Source organism: Thamnophis elegans, chromosome 1 (genome assembly GCF_009769535.1).
Source record: "Thamnophis elegans isolate rThaEle1 chromosome 1, rThaEle1.pri, whole genome shotgun sequence".
Taxonomy (NCBI): domain Eukaryota; kingdom Metazoa; phylum Chordata; class Lepidosauria; order Squamata; family Colubridae; genus Thamnophis; species Thamnophis elegans.
In genome coordinates, this window is record NC_045541.1 from 118,380,231 (window position 1) to 118,397,331 (window position 17,101).

At 40.4% G+C, this 17,101-nt stretch overlaps 2 protein-coding genes across 3 annotated transcripts in view; one reads left to right on the top strand and one right to left on the bottom strand.

Annotated features, from left to right (window-relative positions):
- RMDN3 (regulator of microtubule dynamics 3) overlaps positions 1-8,596 on the top strand; it is a 31,100-nt gene extending 22,504 nt beyond the window's left edge. For both annotated transcript variants that reach the window (XM_032229545.1, XM_032229554.1), the window contains exons 11-13: positions 398-451; positions 1,952-2,032; positions 3,961-8,596. In XM_032229545.1, the coding sequence (XP_032085436.1) occupies positions 398-451; positions 1,952-2,032; positions 3,961-4,014 (189 nt within the window). In that variant the 3' untranslated portion in view covers positions 4,015-8,596. The remainder of the gene's footprint in view (positions 1-397; positions 452-1,951; positions 2,033-3,960) is intronic.
- Positions 8,597-14,010: 5,414 nt separating this feature from the next.
- On the bottom strand, positions 14,011-16,844 carry LOC116516904 (cytochrome P450 1B1-like). Its single transcript, XM_032229578.1, has one exon. It carries the CDS (start codon positions 15,969-15,971, stop codon positions 14,361-14,363), a length of 1,611 nt encoding a protein of 536 aa, XP_032085469.1. The 5' UTR covers positions 15,972-16,844; the 3' UTR covers positions 14,011-14,360.
- Between the last annotated feature and the right edge of the window lie 257 nt (positions 16,845-17,101).

Sequence of the window (17,101 nt, forward strand, 5' to 3'; positions counted from 1 at the left end):
TTGGTCTTTACCATGGTAGTTTTCTCCACTCACTTGCAAATTTGCTAGTTCTATATTCCTCTTTGGTAGTCCTTAGCAAATAATGTATTTCTCTGCACGTCAGCTGATAACGTTGCTCATTTGTGTCTCTATAATGATATGGTTTTGCCAGATAGAGTTTGGTGGCACTTCAAAATTGGTATGACACAAATGAAAATGTACAAGGTCTTTCTTTTCTACTGCAACGAGCCTACTGATTTCCACTTCCGAAATGGTACTATACTACTCAAACTTTGTGTTTTATATATAGGGAAAGGGAATTAAATCATAAGAGATGTATATCTAAAGTATTTGAAAGCCTAACATATTTTTAGTGATGATTTTGACTCTCTTTATTTTCTTTTTGCTTGTCTTATAGGCTGAAGACCTAAACCCTGGTTTTTCAAAAGTGGGAAGAATATATATTGCGAAGGTAGGTGATGTGTGTGTCTAGTAATGTGTTGGTGTGCAACCACTTTAAATGCATCAAACAACCTTATAGTCAATGAACTTACCTCACTAGGATTATCACCAAGCCATTAGTTCATCATTATTAGTACCATGTGCAATGACAATAAAGTACACTGAAGTAAACTGGATGACCTGTTTCTTGAATAGGAGTTTAATATCTTCAGTGTGGAAAAACATTTTGGTAGACACGTTTCTGAAATTCTCAGGTATAAGCTTCCGAAGAATAAATCCAAATATTAACATTTCAAGTCATAAGGCTGGTCTTGTAATTCCAGTATGACTCACATATAAATCTGAAAGATGCTTTTGATATTTTTTTTCTACATGTAACTTGTAAGCTACAATCCAAACAAGTCTGTCACTGCCGAAGCATCATTCTCTTCTTAAAACTTCTGTTTCTTCAGCTGAAATTCAAAATGTCTCTGTTCTATAAAAATTTGTATGATAAATGTGTTTATCCATGTGTGAGAATGCAACAGGGTTTTTTCAGTCTTTTTAGTGTAGGGACTCCTAAAAGCAATCATTTGCATGAATTTATTTATGGTTAGTTGTTGATGGTTTTAGCCTATGAATAAAGCAGAATGCCTAACATGGTTTATGCTCTGTCTGGACAAGACAGCTCTTGATTTACCATGCAGAGTGGGAGCCTGGTGTGGCAGTGACCCAGCTGGGAATGCATGAGAACCGTGTCTCCTGATGGGAGATCAGCACACTTAGGCTGCCTGAAATGGGCCTGCAGACTAAACCTAGCCTGAAGCCTCCCTCAGGAAGAAGCCAAGATAGAGGTGTCCTTAAAAGAAGGGAAAGTTCAGACTAGGCAAAAATGCCTCAGTCCCATATGGCCCATATGGCCTTGGGTAGCATGTAGCTGGAACTAAGGGCTGCTGCAGGAGCTGTTGCGGTAAATGTCATCAAAAGGGAGCTGTGGTGTTATCTGTGCCATTGAGTGCAGCCAACACAGCAAACATGGCCGATCACCCTCAGTCCACCATTCCAATTTCTATGCATCTTCCCAGGGGGTCGTGATCCATTATTTGAGAATCTGGGCAATAAAGTACAGGGGTAAAGAAGCAACAAGTTTCATAAAGAAAAGCTGGCCCTAAAAAAGATGGAAATTTAAACTTCTTTCTGACAAACCTGGCAATATACTATCCTGTGCATTCTTTATTTTAGGGGTATCCAACTGGCTGGGGAATTCTGGGAATTGAAGTCCACAAGTTTTAAAGTTGCCAAGTTTGAACAACCCTGCTTTATTTTATTCAGTGGACGGTATCTGGGGTAAATGTACATTAGATAAAGGCGTTGCCTAGCTGCTCTGTACAGCAATGATCAGGAAAGGCTACTTTCCTGATTCTTCCATTTGCACAATGTTAATGTTTGAAACAAGTAAACCTATTTCTTATTAGCTGCAAAAAAGGAAAATATCCAGTTGTTTTGATTTTCTCTTTTCCTCCTTTTACAGTGCTACAAGGAGCTGGGGGATAATTCTAAAGCTGCGCATTGGTTGACTCTGGCTTCACAGTTGCCAGTTATCACAAAAGAGGTAGCAATTTTTATTCATTTTTGAAAACAGTTAAGGGTTTACAGAGCAGTCCACTGGGATGAGAGATGGTGAGGAAAAGAAAAGAAAGGAAACGGTAGAAGAAGTGCTGTGCCCTTTGGCCTGATTACTTCATGTCAGTGGAGGCCCCTTCCCCTATTCGCCACTTGGCTGAATGTTTCCTTTTTAATTATACTTTTCTCTTCCTATTGCTCCCTCTGGGAGAAAAACAAAACCTTCCAGGTCTAATAAAAAATTTTCTTCTGGAAAAAGGGCAAATGGGATGCTGTAATTGAAACATTTCTCAGGAAAAGATTTCTTATTTCTCCTGAATATCTGCAGTGGGCTTTTTCACTTCCGCCTTAAAAGCACTGTCAGCAAAATTTATCTGCTTGTGGACAGTCTTCATAGGTGGGTAGAGAGGGAGTCCTACAAAGTCTTATCATCCCTGAAATGGTCTTCCATGAATTATAAATTGCCTTTTTCAGTTCTAGCCTGTCCATTACTCCCTGCCTTACTTGGAACAGCTTGTGACATTTTAGTCTTTTTTTTTCCTCTTACAATGAGCCTATCAGTTCTGCAGTATTTCCAAAATCTGACTCTTCTCAGACTACTGTAAAGGTAAAGGTAAAGGTTCCCCTCACACATATGTGCTACTGGTTCCCAACTCTAGGGAACTCACTCCATTACGCAGGGCTAGGGATTCGAACAGTTGAACTGCTGACCTTTCTGATCAACAAGCTCAGCGTCTTAGCCACTATGCCATCGTGTCCCTATCATACATATGATATCTATATATACAGACTACTGTATGTTAATACTATTGTAGATATTCTTGTCTTTCCCATCTAGATCAGCTATCCCAGTGGGTAATGTTTGGGGTCTTTCTCTCCCTGCATCTATGGAAAGCTCTGTAGAGGCTGGGAGAGAAAGATTTTAAGCTCCGTGCCTCTTTGTATTTCTGTTGAGGATCTGCAGGAAGCTCTTTCAGCCAGCCCTCTGAAATCAGAGGGAGTCCTCATGGCAGGTGGCACAAGCTTACAACCTTCCCTGCTGGCTTCTCCACTGACTTTCTGGGGAAGCCAACAGAGAAGATTGCAAATGGCAATTGGAGGGAGTTTGGCAACAGTGTGAACAAGCTGCCAAGCACCCAGTTCACAATCATGTGACTGTGCATGCGCTAGTGTGAGATTTTGCGATTATCAGAAGTGTTTTACAAGTTATGAAGCAGCCTTTCCAAAGCTGTTGTGACTTTGAATGGTCGTTAAACAAACGGTCATTAAGCAAGGACTATCTTGCTTAATGTACATCTGTACACATGTTTGTTTTTTTTTAAAGATAGAAACTGAACATCCAATAAGAAAGCTGCTGTGCATTTTGGAAATTGATATCATAAAATACAAAAAGAAACAATCTGAATTTGGTAGATACAAATAAAATTTGTTATTGGAATTAGTATTTCCTCATATATGATATGGTACATTTTTAAAGATTTGTTAATCAATTGTAGATTAGATATGTGCTCAGACAATGACAGCAAGGCTTTTCCTCTCTTGCATAATGTAAAAGATTGAGAAACAAATAGAATTCAGCTATTCAGGATTCTTCTACATCAAAAGTTTCTAAACCATCAGCCATCACACCTCCCTTTAATGTAATCTTGATGTACACACCTTCTCTAAAACTCCAAATATGAGCATAAATGAACAATGAAACATTGTTCAGCAACAATCCAAAGTTCTTCACCCCATCTCTAAATTCTGTCTGCACCATCTCAGGGGAGATACAATTCATAGTTTGGGAAACCCTACCTGGTATGTAGCTAGGAAGCTGGAGAAAGAAATCTAATCCTCAGGACCACATGGCTCATAGAATTAATCATAAATTACTTCCTAGCATTGATTCATAAATGTTTCTCTCCCATTCTTCAGGATGCAGAAAGCAGCAGAGAAATGGAAGAGATGCAAGCAATTTCTGCTGATTAAGGAATCTTAAATACTCCCATCTTACAATAAGCAGTGAAGAAAATTCCAGTATAAAAATAATCTCACTATGGCTCACACTAGGCTTCAAAACAAACCACACAGTGGGGGCAAAAAAGAAGCTACAATTTCACCACTTCTTTCTCAAAGATTGTAGCCAGCAATACAAAATAGTTTTTAAAAATGTAATTCAGCTCTCTCCCTTATCACAACATAAGACCATCCTAATTAACGCCTGTGTTTTTACCTGTTTGTAGAATAAATGTTGGCAAATCCATTAGTATTTTTTCCATGCTGCCTTTGGAGTAATACCCATTCAGAAATCTCTAGTACATACGTTTTTTCCCAACAATTTCTGGGAAAATTGATAACAGCATCATAAAACATGTAGAATTATTTATAGCAATACAGCATCCCTATCACTTGTTACTACTCCTTATAGGGGCTCCTAAGTGCTTTATTCATGTCATTTGAAACATCTGCTGGGTGCTTATACTGTATTTTGCTCTTAAAGAGAAAAAAGTAGTTTGGAATGCCACTGACTGAAGAAAAAAGAAGTAGGAAATTCTTTGATTTTCCCCTTCTCCTAGTATCATAGCTCTGAGTTTCTTCAGTTATTGTTTCAACCTAAAGAAATATCAGGAAAGATTGTCAATATATTGCCTGAGTTGTATCTAATGTGGGATGAACCAATAGATCATGGCCTTTTCGGGAAATTGATTATCTTTGCTGAATAATATATTAATTCTTATGTCTGCTATTATTTAAGATGTTTTATTGGTTTTATGTATAAGAATATGTGTGGCATATGACACAAATATTTGAAAAGTTGAGGGAGTGACATGCTGTTCCATGTGACTTATAAAATGCAAATTTAGGTGTGGTTTAATAGTATAAAAGTAAGAATGCAAACTAAATTAGGTTATTATTCAGGAAATTAGAGGTATTATCCATCATAACAAATAATGGAAAATATTCAGTTGAAGTGCAAACCTATTAATCTTTTTATGTTCAAATACTTTATTAATGTTTGTTTACTAGTTGACAGGGTAAAGGATGGGGCCTGGTGTGCTGTCCTTTCTTGGAATAGCACAGAGCGCCCATCTGCAGCATGTCCAGAGACTGAGAGGTCCTCCTTCTAGTTCTTAAATATTTTTCGAAAGAAATAACATTACTGCTAGAAAGAACAATTAAACACTGTTAAAACACAACACAAAAAAGAAGAATTTGCTTCAATTGCAGGGCTTAAAAAAATACATACCAATGCATCCCTCCCCCCACCCCCAGATTGCAGAGAAAGTACACTATCTGCAATTCTGGAGATCATATGTCTAATCCAGTGTACAGCATGGAAAGAAAATTATATTTAAAAAAATTAAAAAGAGGGGGACCACATATATATGAAGAGATTCTATAAGCTAATAAGCTGAATTGTGTCAGAGATGTGTGTAACATAGATAACATCAGTGAATATGAGGTGGAATTACGTTAATTAGTGGGTTTCCACTTGTTGTAGACCAAACAATTTTCCAGAATCTAACATAACTCTTTTCTATGTGTGCTTTGATTTTTGGCAGATATTTTTGAAACCATCATTTCATAATAACGATAGCTATATTATTACAGTGAGGTTTAATCCATCTGCCATGTTGGACATTTCTGTACCATGAGATCAGAGACAACTTGCAAGAATTTGATCCCTTCTCATAAAGATGGATATTCCATTACCCTTATATTGCTTTTTTTAATTTTACAAAATAATGTGGAACAAAAAACAATATTTCAGTCCAAAATAATGGGTTTTCCCTGTTTCTTTAGTTTGTAACCAAAAATATCTAGAACCTATCTTATAAGTACTATATGCTTCCAAACCAACAACGTAAAGCCCAAGTTTCATAATGATTTCAAAGAAATGTGATGCTGCTAAGACTATAAAATTTTTGCAGAGAGAGTAGTGTAATGTTTATATGACCAGGTGTTGAAAATATGCTGCTAGCTTCTTAGCTAGTGGACTTACAAATCTTCAATAATGACATTGTTTAGTGGAGCACCCAAAGTTAAACAGAAGTATAATATATACATATTTTTATAAGACATATGACATAAGGCATTTTAAAAACACATATTTACTGGCACTGTTAATATTTTACTCTGGTAATGTGAGACCAAACTCCCCGAACTTCATTTCCCATTCAGACTTCTATATAGCAAGCTATTGTTGATTTCCTAATTTTGTTGGGTGGAGGAGAAATTCCTTGTGGAACATAACATGTTTTTGTACCTTGGATTCTTTTATATTATAACGAGGTGTAGAGTATATTCAATTTGAAGTCTTACAAAATTAAATATGTGGCATGTTCTAAGGGCAAAGAAACTTGCCTTTGCCAAGGAGAAAGAAAAATACTTATACTTTATTGCTTTTTCATGCAAATCATTTCAGTATTAGGTTCAAAATGTGCAGAAGCAAGTTTGATGCAGAAATTTTATTCTGATTGAATCACTCAGCTGTTCATCTAAAGCAATGTTTCTCCACCTAGGAAGTTTTAAGACGTATTTTCAGAATTCCCCAGCCAACATGCTGCCAGGGGAATTCTGTGAGTTGAAATCTATACCTCTTAAAGTAACTGAGGTTAAGAAACATTGATCTGAAGAATCTTTTGTGAAATCTGTGGCCTTGTTTGCAGAGAAGAAGTACCCCTTGCCAATGTCAATTAGCTTTGTTAATATTTGCTTTCATAACTCTACATTTATTTAGCATTTTTATTCTATGTTAGAATTGAGTTTTGAGATGTAACTTTGTCACTTCCATAATTTCCAATGCTTATTTTTCTTATATCTCATTGTATAACCATGTTTTATATCATTTTATATAACTGACTGGTTTGTGATTGCAGTTAATTAACTGTTCCTTCTGCTTTAAAGATTGTAGCCAAAGTGAACACGCAGATACCTGACATTTGACTTTTGTAAGTAGTTGACCAGTCTACTGGTACATGTTTGTGCACCGAATATTATTGGAGTGGCAAGTTGTGTAAATGTTTTATGTCAAAGCATCAGCTGCCTATTTTAATACCATTTTAGAACCAAGCTCATTATCAAAATTAATATGACATTGTAATAATCAGTCATAGCCTGAGACAAAGCGCCTGGGAAAACCTCATGTAGCAGGCAAACATTTAGAGAAAAATAATAGTGTTGTAGTTGGTCAGAGACTTACAGCCTGGTTTGATAAACAGACTCAATCCTCAATCCTCAGAAACCATCCTTGGTTATAGATAATCTTGGTTATCTTTGCCTTTAAGCCAAAAGACTCCAGGGCTAGCAGCAGGCTGCAGATTACAACTAAAGAATTCCTGATTTCACCTTTAAAATTTTCATATAGATTTTTTTTGTTCTGCAGTCTCTGAGTTACATTTTGTCTTTATTAAGGCAGTCAAAAATTCCCAAGTTAGTTCTTTGGGAATCATGACAGTGGATGAACTGTGGCTCCTTTTCTAATTCATTGAAATACAGTTTACATTTTAAGTATACAAATGTGAGAATTTAGCTAATGACCAAAGTGTTGCCTTTGAGTACTTTTTAGAATAGACTAAAAAGCATTTATAAAAAATGAAAATAAAACCCTATATTAAATAGCTGCAGTGCTATATCCTACTACCCATGTGTAGACTCATTCAGACTTCCCACTGAGTTAATATGTATGGGTTTGCACTGCACTAAAGTATACTTTGCTGGTTTTGCCACATTTTGACATTCCATATGAATTCTTCTGAATTAGAACCTTGAATGATTCCATATTTGTTGACATTATTAATTTACAAATGTGTGAAAGCATTTGTGTTATATGATACTTTTGGACTGCCTTACAAATATTTTAACATTGCATACAACCAAACTAATGTAGGGTGGATTCTAAAGTAACTGTCACAACAGTAAAGGCAATGAGATTAGGAAATTAAAAGTATCAATCTTTGAATCTGGATTGGCAAACTATCTTCTTTATAAGTGTCAACTTCTAGATCTAGTCAACAGTGATGAATGGGTGATATTTTTGATTAAAAGAAAACATTTGGTATGACTAAATTCAACACTTGTTGTGTAGGCAGAATATTGCCCACTGATTGCTTTCTGTGTGTAGTTAAGACTCCACCTTTCCCCAAAGAATAACTGCATTGGAGAAGATGTAGTCAGGTGGAATTAGTTTAGAGTTTTGAAAGCTGGAAGAAAAGGCTTGATATGTTTTTCAGGCTACAGTGTCTACATAATTTGCATTAATGCAAGGAAACTTTTTCTTATAATTCTATCCACTCCTTTGCTTTGAGAATAATGTTTTAATTAGTGTTCCAAATGTCAAAAGATGCCTGTGTAATTAAGTATCTTGAATGAGATGCAATTACAGAGGAGGGTAACCTTTGTTCAAAGGTGCTTGGAAAAGCATTGGTTCTTTTTCTTTATAAGGTGTATTTTGAGCAGCCTTATGTCAGGAAAACAACATATGGATGTGTGACTAATTTTGCTGATTAACTGTGAAATTAAGGGTGGAAATACTTTACAAATGCACTGCCTCCCACTGCACGCACTGAGAAATTAATGTGAAAATAGTAATAGAAAAAGACATATTGAATTACTGACATTGAGATATTTACTTTGTGTCTCTTTCAAGAGAGCAAAAAAGTCTCCATAAAAATTTCCTGATTATACTGTTGTGCTTTAAAAAAGCTAATACATGAATTGACTGTAAAGTAATTTAAATTTCAACACAATTTTAATTGAAATAAAAGTAAAAACACTAAAAGTATGTTCATTGTTTATTCTATATGCGATTGTAGCTTGGATCCCAAGGTCCAATGTATGGGGTTCTATTTACAGAATATTTGCATTGGAAGAAGAAAGATATTATCCCAAAGGTGCTTTTTCAAGAGGCAACTGGGCTTTCTGTTTTTTCTTCAATCAAGAAGCTTCTCATCAGAAGTGAAACGTCTTCAAAGAAAAACTAGAAAGCCCAGTTGCCTCTTAAAAAAGCATCCCCGTGGAGATCCGGACCCTCACTACCCTCCCGGCCTTCCGCAAAGCCGTTAAGTCCTGGCTGCTCCAGCAGGCCGGGGGGCTTTCGAAATATCCAGCCCCTCGGAAATTGTGACTGTTGTATATTTTAATATGTTGTCTTGTGTATTATCCCCCTCCCTTGTTTTATTGTAAGCCGCCCGGAGTCCTTCGGGAGTGGGCGGCATACAAGCTCAATAAAACGAAACGAAACTTTGGGACAACTATGACCTGGATGACTGAGAATCTCTGTAGACAAAGAAAGATGTTACTTTCATTGATTTTCCTTTGGACTTCCTAAAAAAAAACATCTTTTGAACAACAATCTGTAACTTGATTAAGATGTATAAACAACCAATATGATTTCAAAACTATTCTCATTATTTATATCCATAATTAACAACAAATAATAAAACCTTCCTCTTTCTCCATAACAGAACAATATCCCATCTTGATTAGTCAGAACTGTGCACTCTATACAAACATGGCACAGAGTGGTATTTCTAGAGAGTTTTCAGAATAATGGACTCCTTTATGGCGAGCTGAGGAATATTTGCACACGAATCATAAATATTGCACAGCTAGAGCTATACTATAGACCACGGGTATCAAACTTGTACCATCACATTGCCATCACATGATGTTATGTTATGTTTTTCCCATTCATGGAGCTGGGGTGGGCATAACCTGCCCATGACGCATCTAGTCCGCGGGCTGCCAGTTTGACACTCCTGCTATAGACCATAAGCTACTCAGTTGTTGATTATGCCAAACATTTTCCTTATAATTCAAGACTGAAAAACATAAGGGTATTCCTAGAAATTTACAGTATACTGTAATAGCTTAATTTTTAAAACTTAGATTTCATTTTAAATCATGGGGTCTTGAAAATACAGCTTGAGCTAATAAACCAGTCATGAGATTGATATTGTTTCTATTCTATTCACTGTTTTCCCCCACCAACTTTTCCAATTTACTTTGGGTAGTAGTATTTCTAACAAACGAGCATTTTAAAAATTCCGCCTGACCTGTTACAAGCCAATAACACTTTATTTTCTTTCCATAGACTAGACCTGCTTTCTTCAAAAGTCTTTTGAAGCACAGCGTTTTAAAGAGATCCTAACGTATAATTTCTGCCTGATCACTCTTACCACTTAATTTTTATTTCTTTATTATTTCTTTGTTGGATGATGTAATGTACCTTTGCAAAAGTGACCACTGCTTTATTTCCCATAACAAAACGTGCATTTTATGAGCTAAATTCAGGGATTGGCTGCTGGGGGTTCGGAGGGGTTTGGGGGAACCTCTAGCTAAAATTCTGTGCAGTTCAGAGAACCCTCAAATCCCACTCCTGGCTGGCCCCACTAGCCCTCCCTGCTCTTTCCAGGAGTCCCCATGCAGCCTGTTTTGGATGCAGGTAAGTGCAGAGCCTGCGCAGCGGCTCGGGGAGGGTGAAAAACAGGCCTACTGGATGTCTAGGAAGACTGGAAACAGGCCCTTTTCTGGTCTCCAGAGGGCCTCCTGGAGGCTTGAGGAAAGTCTCCGGAGCCTGGGGAAGGTAAAAATGCTCCCCCCCCCCTGCCATGGTGCAGGAGGAGCCCCCCTGCCATGGTCTAGGACTAGGCCATGTCCACGCCCACCTAGTAACCAGGCAGAGAACTCCTTGCTAAAATTTTTGAAACCCACCCCTGACTAAATTCCCATTTAGAATTTGTACACTGATAACAAGAGTTCAGTTACAAACTTTTCAATAGGTGTCAAGTTTGTTTTCTGGAACTTAGTGCTAAAAGACTCCTTTATTCAGCTTTTATTCTTGCTTTGAAACCAGGTTTTTTTTTTGTTGTTCAGAAATGGAGTATTCAGACAAAAACAGTCCCTTTCCTCCAGTTTCAGCCACTCTGGCAGGGATATGTGTTAATAAAATTATGATGATTTCAGCATTTGCCTTTGTACATTAATTGCAGGATCATTTTGCATGGAAGTGTTTTAACCATTTCCCTGAACATACTCTGCTAAAGATCATTTTTTACAAAATATATGAAAGATTCATTTGAAGAAAACGGGCAGAGTAAAATATTGTTCAGGAAAGAAATGCCAATCCCACTTTAGTATTTTGGAAGGATGTGTTTATTTAGACACTTGCTAACTAATCTGTCTCTGTGATATTCTATCTGAAGTAAAGACTGATACTAGTATTCCATTTGACCTTTTAAAAGGAAATGTAATTTCACTTTATGATCATTGGCTGCCGGACTTTTTATCATATTATGTTTTGCATGCCAAAAATGCCTCCGACATGTTAGATTCCAATTCCTAATTTCTCCGATGTGAAAAGGACACGTTCTCTCCAGTGGTAGCTCCAGAGTTGACTCAAGACACATTGTCATCACAGAGCAACACCCTGGGACGGATCAATGTCTCTGCAACTGCCTGGGGGGGAAAAAAGACATTGACAGGCAAGTTCCAGAGTTAGGCATATCCAATTGGTCAGAGGATTGTTATTGGAATAGCTCCAAAGAACAACAGTCCTTCTGTGGTTTTCTGCTAGTACGTTCAAGTCATTGCAATATTCTACACCATGTTACTCCCACCAGTAATCTCTGAAGTGATAAAACTGGAATGGTAAACCAACTTTGGTAAACCAAGTGGTTAGATTTGTTAAGCTTTCTATTACTGGAAAAAAGGATACAATTTTATCTAGTATTATTTCTATTACACATTTATGCTTAATTCTTTTATTGTAAGCTGCCTTAGTAAAGCTTCTTCTAAAACTGAAGGGGAGGAATTAATACGATATTTGTGCTTGGACTCTAAATGAAATTCTTACTTTGGTAATTTACAATTCGCACATTTTCATTTGACTACAGTCTCACTTGAAGCATTAGGACTTGTTCCAGAATCTAGGTAATTCCTCTAACAGACAAAAGCTTTTACAGTTTTCTTCACTTACCTGTGAATATATGTAAGAAAGAGAGAAGCAGAGTCAGAACATCTGTAAAATTGGTTAGTGGGTTGCTTAGATTTAAGCTTGGAACGTTCCAAATGTTGAATTAGCACTGTTTGGACCATGGGGGCAAGCACAGCAGGTATAAGTGTTGTGTTTGTGCGTATTAACTTTCAGGCTACAACAGTTCTCCAAGTCCCAGTTAGACAGATAATAAATAATGGTCAAACTCAGGGGTCACCAACCTTTCCGACCTCAAGGACCACTAAATTCATAATTTTAAATTCCACAGATCACTAATATGATTTTTTTTTAAAAGGTAAATAGTATTTAGTGCAATATAAAAAATGCAAATAATTTTTCTCCGGACCATCAAAGTTTTCTCATGGACCACTGGTTGGTGACCACTGGTCTAACTACTCTAAAACAATTCCTAACTCATTTGCATCTCAACTTTGTAACTGAATGCCTATTATATACCATGGTTTAACCATAGTTTGAATAAACCATGATCCGCTGGTTCACAAATGTTAAACCAAAAGAAAACAAACCCATGTTTGTATGGTATATGAATTAGGGCAATATCTTACCTTAGATATACTCTACCATAGTCCTTTCTCTAGTCTATAAGAATATATATCCTTGGCTTATGACCGCAATTGAGCCCAAATTTTAATTACTAAGCAAGACAGTTACGTGAGTTTTGCTCTATTTCACATCCTTTTTTGCCACACTAAGTGAATCACTGTAGTGAAGTCTGTAGCACAGTTGTTAAGTGAATCTGGCTCCCCCCATTGTTTTGCATGTCAGAAAGTTCACAAAAGGTGATCACGTGATCACAGGACACTGCAACCATTGTGAATATATGCCAATTGCCAAGCGTCCAAATTCTAATCATGTGACCATGGCGATGATACAATGGTCATAAGTGTGAAAAATGGTCGTAAGTTATTTTTTTCAGTGCTGTAACTTTGAATGGTCACTACAATAATGGTTGTAAGTTGAGGACTACCTGTAAACATTTATGAAAAGGGAAAAAAAAGCTTTATTCAGGGACATTAAATTGCATGTTTTAAAAGTGCAAAGTAATTAAGATTTGAATATTATCATACAACAATTACTAGAAACTGTCATCTGAGAAAATAATACTTCATGCACAATAATGAAATGCTTTAAGATTCAATAGTTTAGGGTGTTTTTTTAAATGTTACTTTGCATTCAAGTTTAAAAGCTGCTGTTGTAAAAAAAAAACTGTTAAATGTTTGGCTAGCAAATAAGTAGATGTACATAATAGTCCTCACGACCACAATTCAGCCCAAAATTTATATTGTTAAGTGAGAAATTTGTTAAGTGAGTTTTGCCCTACTTTACAACTTTTCTTGCCACATTTGTTAAGTGAATCATTGCAGTTGTAACACGGTTGTTAAGTGAGTTTGGTTTCCCCACTGACTTTGTCAGAAAGTCACAAAAGGTGATCATGCGACTCTGTGAGACTGCAAATGTCATAAATGTGGGTCAGTTGTCAAGCATCCAAATGTAAATCATGTGACCGTGGGGATAGTAGTCATAAGTGTGAGAACTAAGTAAACTGTTGTATGTTGAGGACTACCTGTAGTTTCTACTCACACTTCAACCAATGAATCTGAATGCACATCCTTCCACTCTAGAATTCAATTCTAATATCAGTTATTTATCTAAATTTATTTGTTGCCCAACTCCCAACAGATCCAGTTAACCCATATTCTTTCCTCAATCCCTGCAATCACTTGCAGAAGATGAAGAGTGGATTAAATCAATTCTCTTCCTACTGTATGAACTGAACAATCATTTAAGCATTAAACAATCATTTCTACTCATGATTTTTTTTCAAAACACCACGGCTGGATTGTATGGAAGAAAATTCTGCATGTGTGATATTTCGGGCAGGAAAAGGGGTGCGTACAATTAATTTCATATATCTTATTCTCTATCTAAGCTTAGAGTATGACAAGGGATAAAGGAGAGTAAAAAAGTATTGTCTACATTGCTATTTATTTGTAAATCAAATTTGCAGCCTCCCCACAGCTCATAGTGAAGCAGTTGCAGTTGAGCACAGCAAGCAGCCAGCAGACTGAGAAGGCTTTTTTTTAGGATATAGAGAAGGGGGCACAAGTTAATTGAAGGGGGGGTGGAAGGAGCCCAGCTGAAATGTCCTTTGACAGAGGACTTCGTATGTCTGAGTTCCAGCTGCTGGTAAAGGCACAGAAATAAGTAAAGACGCTGATTTCAGGAAAGGCAACAGTTCGCTCGCCTCACCCGCCAGGGCGCTTATTCCAGAGTTTAAAACGGTTCTACAAAGCAGGTCGCGGGTTGCGCACTAACGCTAAGAAGGGCAGGTGACGTCGGTGTTCCTCTGGCTCCTGTCGTCCTCGGCCCGGGAAGTGCTTCGCCTGGTCACCGACAAGGTGTAGGGGTGGGGCCTGAGAACCAGCCCCTGCTCGCAGTCCACCTTTATCTCTTCGGCTGGGTTGGCCGTCAGGTCGCACTGGTGCAAAAGGATGGCCATGAAGAGGAAGAGCTGCAGCTTGGCGAGCTGATCCCCGATGCAGCGCCTTTTGCCCATCGAGAAGATCAGGACGCGGCAAGCGAGGTCCCGGTCGAAAGTCTCCTGCTGGACGTCCAAGAACCGGGTCGGGTCAAAAATGTGCGGGTCTTTCCAGCGGGCCCGATCGTGGTTGACGGACCATTGGTTGACGAAGATCACGGTGCCCTCGGGGATGTGGAAGCCGCCCAGGCACACCTCGGCGGTGGTGGCGTGCGGGATGGTGACGGGAACTAAACTGCAATAGCGCAGCGTCTCGTAGAGGAAGGCTTCCAGGCGAGGCAGGGAGGCGCGATCGTCGGCCGTCGGAAGCCGATCGCGACCCACCACGCGGTCCAGGTCGGCCTGCAACTGCTTTCGCAGCTGTGGGTGTTTTAGAAGCAGCAGCACCAGCCAAGCCAGAGCAGCCGACGTGGTGTCCTGACCGGCGCCGAAGAGATCGGTCAGCGTGCTTTCCGCGTAGTCCCCGAGGGGCCCTTCTTTGCCCCCGGGGCCGTGCTCCATCAGGCCCAGGATGGCGTCGCTAATGTGACGGGGAGAGGAGCCCGGCTGGAAAGTCAGCCGGTGCTGCGCCACCTTGGCGCGCACGAACTCCAGCATTTCCAGGTTGATAGCCTGGAAGTCGCGGAAGACGCTGCGCACCGGGTTGGGAAAGTAGAGCAGCCAGGGCAGCACGTCCACCAAGCTGCCCGCCGCCACCGTCTGCCCGAAGCGGTCGTTCCTGTTCAGCAGCGCGCGGAACTCGCCGTCGGTGTGGCTGTAGCGCTGCCCGAAGCAAAGGGCGCACATCACGTTGGCGTTGGCCACGGCCAGCAGCGACAGCGGGTTGACGTAAACGCCGCCCTGGCTGAGCTTCGCCAGCCCGTCGATGAGCTCCTGTGCTTCGGCCGTCACGTGCTGCTCGAAGAGTCGCTTGCTGTGCGCGTTGGCCGTCGAGAAAGCGCGCAGTGTGGCCTGCGCCACCCGTCGCTGCGCTCGCCAGCGCTCCGTGTAGCGCCCGAAAGCCACGCTCTTCCCGCCAGAGACCATCCGGAAAGAGGGGAAATCGGGTCTGCCCGCGAAGGGCCCGCCTTGCTGCACTAGCGCCTGCCGGATGGTCGCCTCGCCGTTGAGCACCACGATGGAGCGTAAGCCCAGGCGGAGTTGGAAGACGTCGCCGTAGCGCTCGGCCAGCTTGCAAAAGGTGAGGTGGGGCAGGCGACCCAGCTGCAGGGCGTTGCCGACCAGCGGCCACCCGACGGGACCGGGAAGACGCTTCCCCGGAGCCGCGGAGCGCTTGCGCTCACAGAAGTACAGCAGGAGGGCGCAAGAAAGCAGCAACGCCGGCTGCAAGGCGCTCTGGAAGACTGCTGCCAGCTCCCCGCCCCGTCTGTCCTCGCTTTGCACCATCATTGTGGCCCCTTCGGTTTCTAAGGGGGAGACGAACGGTCGGCTGCCGCCTTTCCTTCTCTGCGCCCGAGATGCCTGTGGGGGAAAAGCAACGACTCTCAGACGGAGGGCACGGGCCCTCCTTTTGCCCCCCGGCTTTTGCTCTAACGGGGATGGTCCGTCGCCATTTTATAAGCCGTCTAAGGGGGTGTGTGCCGAGGCGAGCCGGTCTCCCTCCTCTTCCTCCTCCTCCCGCTCCTCTCCCCCTTTTGTGATGGTCCCAGAGTCCCCTGTGCGCAGCCATGCCCTGCTTCCCTTCCAGAGAGAATAGCAAGAGCAGGCCGAACCAGCCCGTCAGGAATGCCTGCAGCTTTCCAAAGCCCGCTTCCTGCCAGACAGGCCTCATCCCCGCAGCAAGAGCGAAGGGCAGGCGGGAGTGGCTGGACGCTGCCAGGCATCTTTGGCTGCCTTGGAAGGCTGTTGTTTTCCTGGCTGGAGGGAAACAGAGCAATGACCAAAACCAGCAAAGAAAGAAGAGGACTTGAAGCTTTGCCTACAAGTCAAGAGCCATTGCTTTGCTGCTGAAATTTCCTGTGGGTTTTTTTTTTTTTTTGATTGGCAGCCTCATTTTTCCTCTCTATGAAATGGGATGCAAGTACACTAAGCAGACCTGTGTACCGGCTAGACCAGGTAAACCTAATATAAACCAGATCCTGTTGGGCTTCCTTGGGCAGATGGTTGGCCACTGTGAGAACAGACTATATTCTTATTAATTATTTACCACATGACACAGTATTATAGAGGTAAATCTCTACTTATAACAATTTGTAGTGACTTATGACCATTTTCCACACTTAGGACCATTGTGGCATCCCTGTGGTCACGTGATCAAAATTCAGGCAACTGACTCATATTTATGACAGATGCCATAAATTCTAACCTTCTAACAAGCAAAATCAAGGGGAAAGCAGATTCACTTAACACTCATCTAACTAATTTAACAACTTCAGTGATTCACCTAACAATTGTGGCAAGAAAGGTCACAAAATGGGGCAAAACTCACTTAACAAATGTCTTGCTTAGCAATAGAATTGTTGGTCTCGTGATAATAAGTCGAGGACTACCTGTATATTAATGAGATGGGTGGGTGGAGG